Source organism: Drosophila sechellia, chromosome 2L (genome assembly GCF_004382195.2).
Source record: "Drosophila sechellia strain sech25 chromosome 2L, ASM438219v1, whole genome shotgun sequence".
In the NCBI taxonomy this organism is placed as follows: Eukaryota; Metazoa; Arthropoda; class Insecta; order Diptera; family Drosophilidae; genus Drosophila; species Drosophila sechellia.
The window spans coordinates 10,999,392-11,017,595 of NC_045949.1; the positions used below are offsets into that span (position 1 = coordinate 10,999,392).

The following is an 18,204-nucleotide window of genomic DNA, read 5'->3' on the forward strand; positions in this document are numbered from 1 at the left end:
AAAGTGGCCCGGCCTGGCCAAAAACCTAGCCCGAAATTGTCTTCAAGGAGCAGGAGCACAAAAAGGACTAGAATAACATGGGAGAACGTACACAGTGGAAAATAAATCATGTTTTTCTCACGAGCACTAAACAAAATATAGCAACTTTTATAGCTAGCACTAGTGGTATACGTTTCTTCGATAACCGATAACCTTATTAATATATTGTGTAAGCTCCAGTGTGAGCTAGAACATATTTTATATATTCGAAAGAGTTCCTAGAATCATTCCACCAAAAGAAAGTAGGACTCTAACCGGTTTCTTTCACTGTAGTAGACACCGTAGAAAAGAAGGCTGGCCCAAGAAAAGCTGGACTCTGGCTTGGAGGCGTCTTCGCTGTCGTTGCCGAGGACATTTTAAAATGAAAATGATATCGGGGAGACAAAAAAGAAAGCGGACAGCCAGGCCGGCGGCTGCGGCCTCGTCAGGTGGGTGGGTGGTGATTTCTTGGGTGGTTCGTTGGGCGGCTGCTAGCCCAAACATTGACAGCAAATAAATGGCAGGCAAAATAATAACAGCTAAGGGGTGTGTGTGTGTGTGACAGGACGATAAGGAGGAGGGCTTACTTCAAATCAGCTAAATCGGAGAAAGAAAGAGTTGGGCAGCCAAGGAAAAAAAGGATTGCTGGCAGCGAGGAGCGTAGGTGCGAATACTGCATTTGGCGCCGATGGCGTGGGCAAAGAAATGCAAACAAACAATGCGAAATGGGAAGAAATCATTGACATATGAGGCCAGTGGCTCATTTCTTGGCCAGACCGAAATGCAAAAGTTTCCGGAAGTCGTGGGGCGTGCAGGGGGCGTGGCAGGGGCGGATACAAACTTGGCCGGACCAACTGGCGCTGTCTGTCTGCTGGCCATTTGGCGTTTGGCATTCGAAAGCTAATGCGCAAAGTTTCTTTCGATTTGGTTCGGTTGGGTTCTATTTGCCAGCTGCTCACAAATGCACTTCTTTCCTCTCTATCGTTCATCTTCTGACACTTCCTTGGACTGCAACGCCAAAGTGGCCAAAAAAAAACAGTCAAATATGGCCGGGAATGCATTTTCCGTGGTCTAAATGATGAAATGATATGTTGTGTGGCTAACGAAATGTTGTTTAATGGGATCTCATAAATAACTCGATATCTCAAGTTAAATTCAAGACCAACGATTTTCAAACGGAAGTTGAAAACTAAAGCCTTTAATCAGATCGATGTGATTAGTGCTGTCAGCTGCATCGCTTGCCTAATTATATTTTTGTGGTAAATCTGCTGACTGCTATGCCACGTAAAGGATTACAAGCTGCGCGCCAGATAATTTGCTCAGGTGTGTGGATTTTGGCTATAGAGACATTTAATGACGTACGCTGCCAGGATCCCGACCATTACCCCACTTCTGGCGTCCTGGAACTGCGTGAAATGCGTAAAATTAGCAGCCGGCAGCAAAAGGAAATAAGCATGCGAGAAACATTATTTCTCAGGTCAAACAAAACGCACCCATGTTGCTCAGAAGTGGGATGGTGTTCAGTTCGTAAGGTGCGTGCTGGCTCCTTCCCCAGCCAACAACTGCCTTATGTATGTTCTGGCCGGCATTTGTTGGCGTGTTTGCATTTAATAAATTCGATTAACAACGGAATAAATACGCTTAAATGCGGAAAATAATGAAAACTAACGAAAAGCGTTTTGTTAGCCGTTGCCCTTTGTCGGCGTCGCCTGGGCGCCGCTTTCATTCCATCCGGCATTCAATCATTCCATTCAGTTATTCATTTTACGAGCTGTGTTATTATTGTAAATATGTGTGTTGCTGTTGCTGTAACAAATACAAATACATTACGTGAATAAACGCACCCATTATTTCATTTCATCAAGAACCATTAACGCCAACACGCCGCACACTTTCCTACATACATACTTAGTTGTAGTTGTATCTGCGGGGTCCTGCTCGGTCCCGTTAACTCACCGCGCCTAGTGTGGCCAGCTTTGCTTACGAGGCACCAGCCACCCACTTTTTCCATCCACTCCGCCCACCGACCATTGCCCCCAATCAAGCTGCTGCAAATGAGCGAAGGACATGAAAATGTTCAAGTAGATTCACACACTTGCACACTAACACATACGCACATACACTCCACACATGGGGGCCCGCAAAACTTTTGCCCGGATAATGAGTAAAATGATTGGAAATACATTTGCAGTGCGTGCGGCTGTCGCATGTATCCGTATCTTTGTATCTTGGCCAGCTTCAATCGCTCGTTCAATGTATCCTTGTCCAAGACATTTTTATGTCATCTCAAAGTTGGTGGCAGTGGGGATGTGGGCAGAAAGTTGATGATTCCCGCTCATGAAGCGGTACTTAAGCGGAGGAAATCCATTTCCTTAAGTTTTGTGGTGGAGGAAAATTGATAAGGGGAATTTACAGCAACGCACTATGTTTAGCTAATAAATATTTAATTTAATAGATAGTGGTTTTGGCTCAAAAAGGATTTAAAAGATAAAGAAACTTTGGTAAAGTTGTCAGCTCCATTTTAAATATTTGTGAAATCCTCAAAGGTTTCCAAACTCTTAACCGGAATAAAAATCCAATAAATTGATGGAGTCAAGCTCTTCAAATTTCTTCAATTTCTGGCAACTTTACTCTAAAAATGGTTGCAGATAATTTTCAAATATATATGCACTATATGGATACATATAGCTTGCACCAATGCCACGCCCCGCTTGCGAAACTGAACAAAACAAAAATGTTATCAAATTAATTTCAAAAACTCAATCTGCTGCACGTCACACTCAAGTGAGTGTTGGTGAATGGTGAATGGATGAGTGTGTGCGTTGGTGAGCATGTATGCGCGTATGTGTGTGTTAGCTGGATAGACCACCCTGGCCTATACGAGCTGATATATATGGACTCGTATGCAGGAAGGCTGCTGGGCAACAAAGTGGCAAAAGTGCCAGAGCCGGAGACACTTTCGGTCCGACGGGCAGGAATTGGGGGATGGACCGAAAACGAAACCGAAACTAAAAACTTTTGAGTTAAATTCCCGCTCTAATGTTTATGTAGATGAGGGATTATGTCATTGTGCGCCCCACACACACGCACCCACACACACACACACACGCTCTCCTTCTCTTGAAGGAAAACCAAAACCAGAAACCCAGCAACGGACAGCATGGGACAGGTTTCCACACATACATCCTATGTATGTATTCCTTTTTCTACTGAAAAACCCATTGCAACACTTGAAAATTCTAATTTTCTGCTTAAACTTCAAATGAAATTGTTTTGCACGCACACACACACAAACAGTTTGGAAATAGATGCGAAAAATGGAAATAAAAAACCATTATTATTATGTATGTAGAAATAGCTCTACAGCTCTATCCATCTCGTTCTTGGGCACAACAGTGGGTGGTGGATGGTGGGTGGGTGGTTGGGTGGTACAAGTGGACAAGTGTTTGCCATAGGAAATACATTAAATTTAAACAAAATTCCCTCTGCTTCTGCTTCTTGCCGCTTTCTACTTGAGCTTAACGCACACAGACACACAAGTACCGGGGCCCAAATGCAAAAGTTTTGCTCAAAACTATTTCGTTTTTGGGCAGGGTTGAATTTTGGGTTACCAATCCAAGAATCCAAAGGGTTGAGTGCGGCCCTTTTTGCCACGTTGTATTTTAAATTCAAGTGGTCGTATGTAGCAACAAAGCATCCGTCTGCCCACACAACCAAGCCCAAGCAAATCCATATCCACATTCACCATCAGCTTCTCCACCTCCACAATTGTATGCTTAAGGATTTCGTTTACTGAATCCGAATCCGAATCCGAGTCCGTTTCAAATGCGAATTTATTTCCAACGAAAATATTACTAAAGTCAAAGACAGAGCTCTTTTGCCCCGCACCGCAGTGCTACCTTGGCAAAAAGGTCATTTTTGGGCATAGAATTTACATAAATCCATATGGATGACGTACATGTGTGTGTGTGAGTCTCGAGTTCAGTTCCGAGTCCATTTGAAGTCCTTTTGGCCTTCTTCGGTCCTTCGGCTTCTCTTCGTGCGACGCCTGCAATCTGTCGGCATTTTTCGCTTATCACTCGGATTTCGTTCACAGCTTCTATTGATTAGCTACACTAATAAAAACTAATTGTCATATTGAGGGAATTAAATAGAAATCAAAGTGGCATTTATCAATTAAACAGATATTTGCAAACATAAGACAAAAAAAGAATTGGGTTTATTCATACATCATATCGATATTTTGAATATCGTACACATTTTCCAGATCTTACCATGAATTTGAATTTGTATCCATAAATCACCTTATATTGCATTCCCTGTTTTATATTCAAGTGTTGTAAGTGATTATGTATATTGTGTTTTCCCCAAGTGTATTAGGAAAGGTTCAGGAGAAGAAAATGTGTGCGTGTGGTTTTCAAACGGATGGCGAAGACTTTGCCTCGACTCGTCCTTTTTCCATTTGACCCCGATGCCAGCCAGGATCTGCTCCTTCGCTTCCGTCTTGCGTCTTGCCTATTTTGTGCCACTCCCGAGAACTCCCTGCCGTCCACCGCCTCTGACGCATTGATATCCCTTTTAATGGATGAATTATTGCCGCACATGCGAAAGTAGTTGCTGCCCAGGACTTCACCCCCTCGAGAAGAGCAGGGTTTCCACTCAGCGTCCTGCGCTCACACATCCTTTTCACACAGACACAAACACAAGACGGAGCATTTGTTTGCATTTCATTTCCTTCAGATCCATCTCTGTGTGTCTTTCGCATCCCAATGACTGGGATTTGGTTGTTTGTGGGGTTGCAGAATGGTAGCCCAGGATGGGGGTTATTTGACAGCCCATGCTGGCGGGTCAGTTAATTAAGGGCGGACGTTGAGCAGAAATAACTCTTTTGCGGCTACCCAAACCCGTTTTTGATACACAAGAATTTAGCTGCTCGGGAATGCGCCAAATATCCATAATAATTGAAGGATATTACATCAATAAACCACCACGTACACACTCACATATCGCTGGTTGAGTCCTGCATTTTAATATTTCCAAATATCGCACTCACACACCAACACGCATCCTGGCATATAATTTAGGCTTTGACAGGCGGCCACCACCTACAACGAGGTTAAATGTGCGTGTATGTGTGGGCGCAAAGGGGCAAATGGGGCGTAGGCGAAAGGGGGTCGTAGGGGTGTCAGTCAGGCGGGCATTCGAGCGCCAACAGCCGACGCCATAAACTAAATTTATTGCAAATATTTCCTCAGCAATGAGCAATTTGTGCGATCGAATCCTGCGCCTAAGTGGGCGCGCGGGTGGGGATTGGTGCTCGCTCATGGGTCAAGGGAGGGGCTTTCTGGGGGTGGTGGTTCGTTATGCCACCCGGCGAACGTGTCGATGATGTATTTCCCCTGTCCAGCATTTGACCCAAGCCGGAAGAAAGAAAAAAAAAAAGAAAACACGGGTGAGAGTACCGGCTTTACCAAATAAACGAGAAGAAATCCCAGGCTAACTCGGTATGAAACGAAATTAAATTCCTCTTTCGTGCAGTGTTTTTATTGATTTAGCTGGCCCAGCCTCAAACCTAAATAGTCTATATTATTTTGCACTATTTATATTGCCAACTAAGCTCTAACACAAAAAGAGTTCCCCGCTTTTTGTCAGAGAATTACACGCAAAAACCGAAAAGCTGGGAGAAGTAGTCAAATGAAATTACTCATACGCCCAATGTGCCGCAATAAAGCCCACACACACACACACACACACACAGATAGCGAGAGAAAGAGAGCGCTAGACAGACCGACAAAATGGTTGGCCAACGACAACCAAACAACAACTAAAACAGCAATAACAAACATGAATTTTAACAAAATACAATTTCAATACAATTCTAACTTTCTAACACACACACATACAAGCAAACATGCACGTAGTTAGGAAAATATACACATACAGACGCAGCCACGCATAGCAAAGCGAGTGAAAGGGATAGAGATGGCGCTACAGCATGCCATCGCCCGCTTTCCAAGGGGGATCTTATTTAACCCCCTCCCTCCCAGCAAACCGCAGTGCCAACATCGCCACCGTCAATCCAAAAACCCCTTTTCGGCCACCCATTCACTACGCCCCTGAACCCAGAGCCGTGCGAATATGAAACTAAAACTTCCTCTACTCATTTCCTGTCCTGCTCCCAACCGCATCGCCTGCTGATGATGAATAGAATGCGGGGTGGGGGTGGGCCATGGGCGGCGAAATGTGGGTGGTGCGGGAATTTAGCTGGGTGCAAAAACTATCTCGACCGACTGTCTCGCCAGTTTTCAGTTGCGTTCTAAATTCATACATTCATTACCATCGCAAAACCACCCACATGCCCCACAAACACCCCACTCCCCTCTCCTTTCCCAATGAAGTTAAATACAATCGTTGGTCCGTGTCCAAGGGGGGAGGGGGTATTGGCGGGGGTTTAGGGTCTGCAGTGGGCGGTGGGCGAGTAGTTCGCTGCTCATAAAGTAATAAATTGTACCGTAAATAGTGCGGCGCAAGTGTTCGATGGAAGGACGGATGGTTAGATGGATAGGCGAAGGTTCTATAGTTGGATAGATGGATGTGTAGTGCAGGGCGATGAATCGGGTTGAAAAGCCGGAAACTCAAGCTGCTTTTGGGGGGCATGGAGAACGGTTCGACCACTGACTGAAGCAATTCATCTTTGACTCGGCTCTTCTTTCAGGCAAAGAGGTCCTTTCAACAGCTACTCGCAACCGCAAAGGATCCAGCAGGCAGATGGAAAAGGATTAGCATTGTGCCCTTAAAATATAAGTGTCCGTTGGGGTCTGATTTGAAGTCCCCTTCAATTGGGTAGCCCAATTATGCTTGTAAGCTTGTGATTCCAAAAGGAATCTTAACCGATTTCTGTGCAGAATTTATTGATTATATTAAAATATAAATTAATGATTATTAATCAGGTAACAGTAAATTCACATTTTTAAATTCTCAAGTATTTTAAAATACCTCCTTGCACAGAATGATTATCATCATGAATGTTTGGAACGCAGAGTTAACGAAACTTCTTGAGCTATTTATGCTATTCATTGAGTTTGGCAACATCCGAATCGCCACCCATCAGCAGTAGTAAATCCCCGACAGCCACACCAACTCATCCGCCCTCTCAGAAATCCAAAGAGTAACCCACACCCGGATCGCCTAATCCCCGGCAACGTTAACCACATACGACCGCATCGTTCATCATTTGGCCGTGCGTGCTGACGCCTTTTTGGGGTGGGGATGGGTAGTCCAGTGGGTGTTCCAGTGGGTGGTGCGAGTGATAGGTTGGCTGGGCATCAGGCTGCAGCCTGTACTAATAAATTACGCAATCTAAAACTATGTACATTTAATTCAAATTCACAAAACTGTACGCCAAACTAACCGAGACGAACTCCCCCACCATCCCCGCACACACACGCACACTCTCACATGTATATGCAGACGTCCATGTGGATTTTCACACACACACTGACACAGTGGGACAAACTTTGGGCAAACTTTTTTGCTGCCTCGGCTGGCGTCGCTGCCTCGGCTGCTGTATATTTTGGAATAATTCAAAGCGAATACATTTCGGACCCTCGCCCATCCGAACATCCATCTTCGCTCCAACCCCATCAGCAGGTGGCCGGAGTCGGGCTTCGAGACCCCCCCCCCCCCCTCCCCAGCCCCTCCTTACTCCCTTTCAAAAAAACCGAAACCCCCGAAAGCGACGCCCCTGAACGGCCTAAGCATTTTCGCCCATTGCCCATTGCCATTCCATTACCGACACCATTGGCGTCAACGTCAGCATCCATCGCACATGTCCTTGCAATTGTTCCGAGTCCACCCAGGACCACCCACTGAACCCCCCACCCCTTCACCCACCGCACTCACACAGCCGCACTCACACAGAAAGAAGGAAAGCACGAGAGCGAAAGCGTGCGCAAAAAGCAACAACAAGTTAGATTCCCATATAATATTCGTACACACTTTGCAAACATGTTTGTCGATGATGTATTATACAAAATGCCCATAAAAAGGCCCGCATGAGAGAGACAGAGTGCCCCTTGGAAAAAGGGATAGAGCTATGGGTGTACTCTATGCTAGAGTGAGAGCGTGCGATGGCGTAATCGTCGTTTGTCTCTCTACAAACATGCAAGTGTGTGCGTGTGTGTGTGTGTGTGTGTGCCACTAAATCGAAATGCCAAAATGCCCATTTCTATTCCATTCCATGGCTCTAGAACCCCGCATAAGCGATACAGACATTTCGTTTTTTGGGGTAATACATCAAACTAGCCGCATCAATAGCACACTCACACAGACAACCCTTATATCGCAGTATGCGTGTGTATGCTGTCCGTGTGTGTTTAGTTGCATGAGGCAACAAGGACAGCGAAAAACAATGGGCCAAGTTAATACGAGCGTGTGTGCTAGTGTGAGATGGAGAGTGTATGGAAAAAGAGTGAAATACTTCATGCAGAACCGAGCCAAAAAACCGAATCGAATAGAACAGACAATGAAGCAGAGGAAGACGAAGTAGTAAGGATATGGACAAGTTGGGGATTGGAGACGTGGGGAGGTGGGAAGGTGGGGCTCGGGCAAAAAGTTCTTGCCACCAAAAGTAAAGGAGATAATCTTGGCCAAAGACGAAGTGAGGAGCGAATTGCTTGCCAAGAACGAACATCGCTCACCACCCCTTTCGTACCCGATTCCAACAATTCCAGCACTCACCGCCCCCACCCAGCCCCACCATTCCCCCTTCACCTTGTGAACTCCGTTCTAATGACCGCCAAGATAGAATGACATTTGGGGCTGTCGGCTTTCATTGTTGGGTCCGTTCTAGTGTTGTTCCTGTGTGCCTGCATGTGTATGTGTAGCTAGTTGGACGGCTAAGTGAGTGTGCGGCTGTCGAGAAGAAAACTTTAAGTACACAGGACCCAAGGAGTCGGGTTCGGTTTTAAACCAGCCAAAAGAACAGTGGAACCACATTGGCATACTTGTTTTATATAGAGATGAAGGGTCATTAGTATAATTTTTTGCAAGAATGCTTATATGCGGTGATATAGAATTGCATTAATTATATGATCAAGATTGTTTGGAGAGAATTTTAAAATCTACTCCTTTTTCAAACTAAAATTTTATTGAATATGATCAACATTGTAAAACAAAGCAAATGGATGTTGTAACAAATCTAAATGGATTCTTTAAAATTCGTTTTGATTCTAGACAGTTGATTTACAATATAACTTTTTCCACAACTTCGTGATAAACTTTCGCGTTTCTGTACTGTATATTCTGATTTTGTTTTAGTTTTTTTAGTTTTCTATTTTGCCCATTTGCGATCTTCCAGTAATCAATCTCATTTCTCACCACTGTGCTTGAGTCTCTCGCTCACAAGAAAGATGGCAAAGGGCAACATTTTGGCAATAAGACGCCTTCTTCGGTCCAGGCGCACAACCCCACACAATCGCAATCCTCGAGAACCCAAGCACTGACTGGGGGCGGGGGGCGTGGCCGTGGCGGATGTGGGGAAGGGGCAGCTGCGGTCCAAGTACGTGAAAATTGATAGATGAGTTATGGGGCCGAAGAGTGAGGCCGAAGGGTTCGCATGCATATGTCCTTACACGCACACCCACAGCGAAAGAAGAGGAAGCAGGAGAAGGAGAAGAAAGGGAAAGGGAAAGAGAGAGCAAGATAAAGGTCTGTCCCCCCTCAAGACCTATCCCCCCCACCCCCCCCTGCGCCCGTTTCACCAACCCCCTTCAACTGCTCGTGTAGTTGATTCTGTCTGTCTGCCTGTCCGTCTGTATGTGTAGTTGGGCTTTGCAAGTGGCAATGAGTCCGAAGACGTTCATGTCCGTCCCAGCTGTCCTTTGGCTGTCTGTGTGTGTGTGGCTGTGTGAGTGTGTGTGGCATGCACGTGTCTGTGTGTGAAGGCAAAGCATTTTTCAACGTTTGCCTCGGCAGCCGGGGGCATTAAAAGTTTTCGTATTTATTTTGTAGTCGGTTAACAATATTCCTTTGCTGTCTTACCCGAACCGTACCCTCCCCTCCATCTCCTCACCGGCCCACCCCACCCACCTAAGCTCGACCATTCGACCCACTCACACACACACTTGCACACTGGCATAAGGGACTCACGTACGTGTAAGAGTTTTGTAATTGTATGCGTGCGTTTTGTTTGCGGACGTGGTCTCGTGGATGTCTTGGACTTCTTACACACGGACACACACACCAACGCATGGCAAAGTGGGGACATGTGGGGGCATAGATAATATATAGTACATGGATGCTTGAGTGTCTCAATGTATGTATGTACGTCTGTGTGTGTGTGTGCGGGTCGAGCTGAAAACTTTTATGTGTAATACATCAATTGCAAAAAGATAGCCAAATGCTGTTAACTTTATATACAACTCATACACGACTGCTGTGCTGTCTTGCACATGTATGTGTGTGTGTGTGAGTGGGGTAAGTGGGTGGCTGGGCAGTGGTGTTTCTTGGTGGTTCACGGGGAGTTACTTACGCTCCTCATGCGGCGCAAGTAAAAGATACATTTATTATGTGCGAAGAGCGATGAACACAAGCGATTTATCCTTTTTAACTTGCCTGTTCGCTTTATCTCCGTGTGTGGGATTGTGTATGTGTGTGTGTATTGGAAGAGGGTAATACTTGAGTGTGTGTGTCCCAACTGGACCACCCACATCTGGACCGAGTGACTAATTTATGGGCACCACCAGCTTGGCTCCGCCGCTTAAGCCCGGCTAATTTCGATTCTGGCCCGCCTAAGTAGGCAACACTTTCTGCACGGCATTTTTCTTAGCTGGTTGGGAAGCGCAAGTTACACACACTCGCCGCAATCATATTAAAAACACGTTGGCCCACTGAAACTTTTCTCATTTCAAAAGTTAAAAAAAGAGGGCAGACAAACAAACGGCATTATCGGCCGGGTCCCATCAACATTCGTCACAGGCCAAGGAGCAGCTGTCCCTGGAATCCTTGAGTCCTGTATCCCCAGCAAAAACTTCTCGACTTGATCTTGGCATGTGTCCGCCTTGAATATGCATTCGAGGCGTCACTTACAATTTGTTTTTTTATTCCGTCCCGAAAACTGCGTTGTCGATGGCGAATGTCAATGCTCTGATGTCGGTGTTTGGGAAATTCAGGAAAAATGGGAGGCAGATTGCCTGTGGGAGGGTAGGTGGCCATCCTGCCAGTTCATATATCACTCGATGTTGCCTCCCCTCCCGTCTTGCCGGAACTCCTCCACTGTCGTCACACATGCTCAACGGCAATTTCGCTTTCAATTTCAAATGCTATCTATGAGGGAATGCGAAACGAAGTCCTCGCCCACACTTACAGTTATACGTATATGTATGTGCAGGGACAACAAAGATAAAAAAGGTAACGAAAGGGTACCGAATAATCCAAATACCCTAACAACCTAGGGTTACTCTGCCTACTGTAAGATGGGATAGAGTAAAGTAGGATTCTTAATTGTTTATCTATGAAGCTTAGAAAGGATCAATAGCATTAAGCCCAAAAATGGATTTTAAACTTTCTATAATGTAGTATTTATTTTTAAGTACCCCTTCAATTTGGTCTGCAAACTGATTCTCCGAACATAAACACCCTTTGAAAGTGTATCTTGAAAGAAAAGTGGAAGAAAGCAAAGCGAACAAGCAAACTTGTTTGCAAAGTTTAAACAACATTTCGTTTGGCTTTTGGCTGGCCGTACGTGCCAATGCCCCGCCCACTTTTCCCGCCTCCCTCAGCGGACCAAACTTTGCCATTTTTTTTCAGTTTTTTTCTCCTGTTTTTCTTTTGTGGCTGCGTTTTATTTATAAGATAAAGCAATGCAGAGATGGATTGTCCCGGCATGTGTCGTCTGACATCTGGGCAGCGTTGGCAATCTAAAGTGGGTTTCCCGATACATATCCTGACCAGTTCGCAGTGTTCCTCATCCCTGGGAAAGTAGATAGCCCTGAAAGCTAATTAACTGAGGAGAGAACGGGAGTATCTAATGAATTCGGTCAGCGATTTTACGACACTTGGTCGCATATGAAATTGCCGGCCGAGTAATCCACTTTATCCATAATTCAATCACAACTATTATTTTGGGGTCGGAGATCGTAAAACTGCAGGACGTCGCCAATTTGTATCCATCAGATACTTGAGACGCAGATACGTTTTATTGCAAAAATTCGCCAAATAAAACGGACCATAAAAATTAATAAAAACGCAAGGTCCGACCCGCAATTTTATAGTTTTATTATCGGGCAAGATTTCGGATTAAGACCAATTCTGGTTACTTTCAAAAATTCAAAAGCAATGGAAATATTGCTGAGCGTGCGGTCGTAAAAATCTGAATGGGTGGGTCGGACTGACCAGCCCGAAAACCATTTGCCATCGCCCTTACCGACCGAAAAAACTTATTAAGTAATAAATTCCAATAAGAACAAAAGGCCGAACCAAATTACAAGAGGCTTCGGGGGGCGAAATATGCATAACAGCAATAACAATAATAATAATAAGCGAGGTGATAACGATCGCAAGACATCGAGAAATGACCGTTAAACACACCTACGACGCACCCTTGGCAACCCTTTTGACCCCCGACCCCTGATCCCTAACCCCCGGACAGAGACAAAGCGCCGCTCGGAAATGTTTACACATTGGCCCCCGGGCGGAACGATGGTGGCTATAATGGTATCAATGGGCCTGGCCCATTGACGCGAGTGATTTATATAGAAAAATTAATTATTTGCCGGCACCTCCTTCTGCAGTCCATTCTCGAAATGCAAAACGAGTCCTGAAACGCGGGGTAAAGGGAATAATAACTATATGGAGCGGCGGTGGTGACTTCGTTATAATGGCCCCTTGGCGCGAAAGGAAATGTTACCCGGGTCGCGTCGCCGCTTTATCTTTAATAAAGCTAATTTCTATTGCCGCTAACAGGACCGCGACATGCGAGTCCGTCTCCTCGCACGGGGATCGGAATCTCAGGAAGTCCCGTAGTCGCACTGCGATTGAATGCTCCGCTGGTAATTGATGTGGGTGCGGAGGTTCCATCGACCATCGACCATCGACCATCGTCCGGTGGTCCGATGTCTTGCATAACCCGATGGGTTTCCTTAACGCGAATTGGCACAGAAAACGCGCTCGCATGCGGCCATAATTGATGGCCAGGTGGCAGTTGCTCACCAAGCCCTGGATTTGGAATAGGTGCACACGCCCTGGAATATCTTTAATCGCCGAGGTTTCTTTGTGAACGGAAATTAACAATTACGAATCTCGAATGGATCATTCTAATACTTAAGAAATGAAACGCAGGCAATAGTTTGATGGTAGGAATCGAATTTTCTTATTTGGCAACATTTTATAGAGAAGGGGTTCTCCATCCACAAAAATAGACATTTTAGATGCATAATTATTAGGAAAAATTAGGTTTTGCATTTTATATTTCATTAATTATGCACAGCCACCGAGGTGGCCAAAAATAAGACGGGCAGGAATAGCCCAGGCCAACGCACACGGCTCCAAAGGCTTCACCCTGGGAGTTCATTCCTCACACACCTGTGCCCGTGTCGTCCAAACGCATCGTTCACAAAAAGTGCACTTGCCGAGGTAAAAAGGGCGGGAGGAAATCTTACGCCTGATTTGATCCGGGCCACACAATGTCCTCTTTCAGGACTTGTTCTTGTGGCTGTCACTTGCAGGCAGGAGCAGAATGCCTCACACACGTTGGCTGCCTGGCTGGCTGGCTGGCTGGGTGACATCCTTTCGGTTTCCTCAAATGTGACAAATTCGAAATGTGCTTGGCTGGTCAAAGGCGATCGGCAGGATGGCCCATCCTGTCCTGCTCGGCCAGGTCGGGATGGGATGGCATGGTTTGGGTTGTCCTGGCTGCACTTGAGCGCCGGCCAATCGACGAGGAGCTCGGGATGTTCTGTTCGCCGAAGAAAACTGTGATGCGGCCATGCATGTTTCATGTGCATCTAAGCATATGCCAGCTCATTCGAGAGACAGGGCCAGCTATATAGATATGCAAGCGGGTTGGGGGATTGTGGGTATGGGGATCCTTGCATATTGCAGTTTCCATTTTATTCGATTGGATTTTATTGTATTTTTCACTTGATATATTTATGCAGCCGAATTGTTTGCCTTCTCCCTTGAGTTGTCACGCACAAAGGCAGAGCTAAATTGTTTAATTTGATTTTAGGTTTTTTTTTTTTTTTGATGCGAGGGGAGGGATGAGGAGGAGTCGCCGCCTTGCGTCATGACCTGCACGCCCAATTCTGCAAAGCCTCTGGCCATCCCAAAAATGACTCAATATTTCGATTCGATGGCCCTTCTGGCATGGGCCTTGGCAATTTTGTAGACATTAAATTGCGTTTTATTTTTCAATATTTATTATTATCGAATATTCAAACGAAACCGAACTGAAAGTGGAGGTGGAAATGGAAATGGCGCTGCAAATGGGAGCGGGCGGAATGCAAAAGGATATATCTGAATCGGGGACGGGGCCAGGTGTGTTCCAGCACGCCACTTGGATATGGTCTACATACGTATGTATATGCACAATCGCAGTTCGCATATAGAGTTGTACGACCGTCCAATCCGGCAATGGTTCCATGACACGCGATACGCTTCTCCAACCCCCAAACTCCGTGATCCACCCTTTTCCCCAGGGCTATTCCCACTCGAATCTGTGCGTTATGCAGTCTTAGAACGGAAACCACCGAACACATCATTTAAATTGCAATCAAATATGTTTTGATTAAAACGAAAAAGTCATGAAGTTAGCACCCAATAGGCGAGGGGATAATATCTAAATGAAATACCATAAATCCCAGCATTTGTGAGTTTCACTGTAGCCATAGAACTATTGTGTAAATAATATATATCAGTTTTTAGTTGTTTAGTTTGTTTGCACTTTTTTGTTAAATAATTTAAATACTCATTGCCTGCCTGCCTGCAAAACAAAAAAACAAAAATGAATGTATAATCATATATACACTTAAATACCTTATATTACACGATATATTTGAACTGATGAGATTGGCTAAACAAAGAAAGATTGTCTTCCAAAATATTGGCTTAAACCGTGTGTGTGTGTGTGGACTTCCGATTCAGGCGGTAGTTGAAGCAATATTCCAAACTCTAGAACTGAATGTGTTCCCAAAAAAAAAAAATAAAAATATTAAAATCGTCCAGAAATTGGCTCTAATTGGTAAACCCGAAAGTGATTATAAATTTCGAAACAGAGCCGCGGTTAATTCAGTTCTGCTGTTGTTGTTGTTGCTGCTGCTTATGATGGAACTCAAAATTGACCCCAAAAACACACACACGTTCCACAATTGAAAATCCAAATTGAAGCTGGCTAATGAAACCAATAGCACACCCTTATGTAGCCTCTGATTTTCGATCTCTCATTGACTTCCTACTCTCCCCACAATTGGATCGCAGGCACATTCCTGAATGCCAAGAGCGGCATCAAGCAGGAGGTGTTGGAGCCGGAAACGGAAGAGGACGCAGTGCAGCAGCAGCGACCGCACGAGGCCCATGCCGCCGACCGTCGTCCTGCGGCCTGTAAGCTGGCCAAGCTGATGCAGCAGCAGGAGCAGCAGCAGCGTCAACTGTTTGACCAGCGGCGCAGCCACCACCAGCCTCACCATCACCACCAGCCGCATCATCATCGCCACCACCATCATCACCAGCAGCGCATCAACAACAATAACAACAATACGAAAAAGAACCGATCGGCCAATTCCTCGCCCACGCCGTCGGCTCGATCCTGGAATGACAGCGAAGAGGATCAGGACATGGACTGCAGCAGCGGCAACCAGCAGCAGCATGCGCAGCAGCAGCAACAGCAGCACAATAGCAACGAGGACGAGGATGATCGCTCCTCGTCGGCCTCCTCGGCCATTTCCTTGACCATGAAGAGAACGCGCCAGGATAGCGAGTCCACGCTCTACCAAACGCTGCTCATGAAGCAGGAGCAACACCAGCAGCAGCACCAGCAGCAACACCAACAGCAGCATCAGCAGCAGCAACAGCAGCAGCAGCAGTATCTGGACGAGCTGCAGCAGTCGCACCAGCAGCAACTGACGGCAAATCTGTTTATGGCCAGGACAATAGCTCTGAGCAGGTCACGAGATTTTCCGGAACTCTTTCAAAACACCATTGCCGCGGCGGCTGCGAATGCGACAGCTGCATCGGCCAGTCCCGGTAACAATGCCAGTGGACCCGGTCAGGTGGTGGCAACCGGACCCGGACCGGGACCAGGAAGTGCTGAACCCGTGGCCATGGGAAGTGGCAGCGGAGCGGCAGCCGGAAACAGCAACTACATGCTGCCATGTCCGCTGTGTGAGACACCACTGGAGCAGCGGGTATTCCGGCAGCACCTGGACCGACACTATCCGCGCGACAGTCCCGTCTGTCCGGTGATCGAGTGTGGACGCCGGTTCGCGCATCCCAATTCGGTGCGGAATCACATGCGCATCAAGCACACGCTTCAGTGGGCCAAGATGAAGGCCATGCGGTCATCGGGCGGCCCCTTCGCCGGCGGTCCGGACTTCAAATGAAACTGCGAGGCCGTGGGCTAATGTTACTCCGCGTAGTCACGCTAAAAGCTTTCTAGGTTGCTGCTTCTCAGTCAGTCACAATGGCGACAATAAATCGAATCTAACTCGCAATTCACGAGAAATCACCCAGTCTCGAGACACTCGCATCTATCGTAGATAGCCAAAAGTAGTCCAAGACCCACTCGGAGTCCCACTATAACTAAAAGTAACTGTAAGCGCACGAGAGATCCTTGCCCAAGGGCCAACTACTGCTGCACATCCTGCCCACCAGTCACTGAAGCTCCTCCAAGTGGTCAATTTGTTCTTTCTTAGTCCATAAAAGGTTTCATTTGGGTTACCAAAAAAGATGATCTGGGTGTCCTTTACGGATTTGTTACCAAAGGATTCAGTACGATTCGGTTCATTGTTTATTATTTATGTAGTATACGAGTATATACGAGTATTAACAATTAAAAATTCATACTTTCAACAAACGGTAAGATATATACCCAATGATTGCAGAGGAGCTACATGATTGGCGGCGATGGATGAACGCTTTGGGTTAGGAAACTTACAACAATTATTACGTTCCTATATGCGATAAAGTACATATACTACAAGTGCAGCTCTAATGCGTTTACCTAAGGCAAAAGTAAATCTCAAACTCTGAATTCCTTTACACTAGCTAATGGAGATCAAATCTGTGGGTTTGGGTTCCAGAAACGCTCCAGTTAAGCAAGCATTGTGCAGTATTAAAGTAAAAGCTAACGAAACCGAAGAACTACACACCACAAGAATAATAACATTAATTCATAGAGTTACATAAGCAAAATACGTATGATTAAGCCATAGAGGGTGAGATAACTATGTAGATAAAGAGCTAAAAACGAGCAAACAAAGAAACATGATATATAGAAATATATAAAGTAGTTATTATGAATATTGATACTGAAACAAAATAGAATGTGCCTGCGTAATATATTTTTAGCCAAAAAAAAGTAAAACCAAAAAATGAAAACTGAAAAACAAGTAAACCAAAGTTGAGCATTAAAAGAGAGATACGAACGAAAGTGAAAAAAAAAACAATGAAAAACTGAAAAACTGAAAACGATTTGTATTAGAGAAAGTTCAAAATTCAAGGAGATATTTTTTTGTTGATTACCCCTAGGTTCACTAAGCTGTAATTCGAATCAATTGGCGGCATAACACTCCAAGAGCAGACATACGTAAAAAGGTTCCTATAATGTTAATCAAAAACACACTAAAAACTCCAGACAAAACTGGCTAAATGAGGTCCATCGAGATTGCATCCCGATGATGACTAAATATAAATTCTATTTCGAAACGGACAATTTTACAATTGTAGTTTATAAAGCCCAAAGAGAAAACAAGCATATGTACAGCGATTGTACAACCGTTTGTATGCCATTTTAGTTTGCGAAATTGTCTGAGGGGCGAAAACAAATGTATCTAGTAGGAGTATCTTGTATCTGCGCGTTGCCTGAAGGAATGTATTTGAAGGTGGCGGCAAATCTATTTTGGTGAACAATAAAGAGCAAACGAAGACTAGCTGGCTTTTCATTGGTCTCTCTGTTAGCGGAACTTCGATGAG

The 18,204-nt window shown here is 45.3% G+C and overlaps 1 protein-coding gene across 3 annotated transcripts in view; it reads left to right on the forward strand.

Moving 5' to 3' along the window:
* The window catches only part of LOC6612137 (protein abrupt), a 46,079-nt gene that overhangs the window by 25,260 nt on the left and 2,615 nt on the right, over positions 1-18,204 (forward strand). The window contains exon 8 of one of the 3 annotated variants that reach the window (XM_032714028.1): positions 15,493-18,161. The exons of the other annotated variants lie outside the window; for them this stretch is intronic. Within the exon in view, the coding sequence (XP_032569919.1) occupies positions 15,493-16,613 (1,121 nt within the window). The 3' untranslated portion in view covers positions 16,614-18,161. Of the gene's footprint in view, positions 1-15,492; positions 18,162-18,204 lie in introns of those variants that run through there. 3 annotated transcript variants of the gene reach the window in all.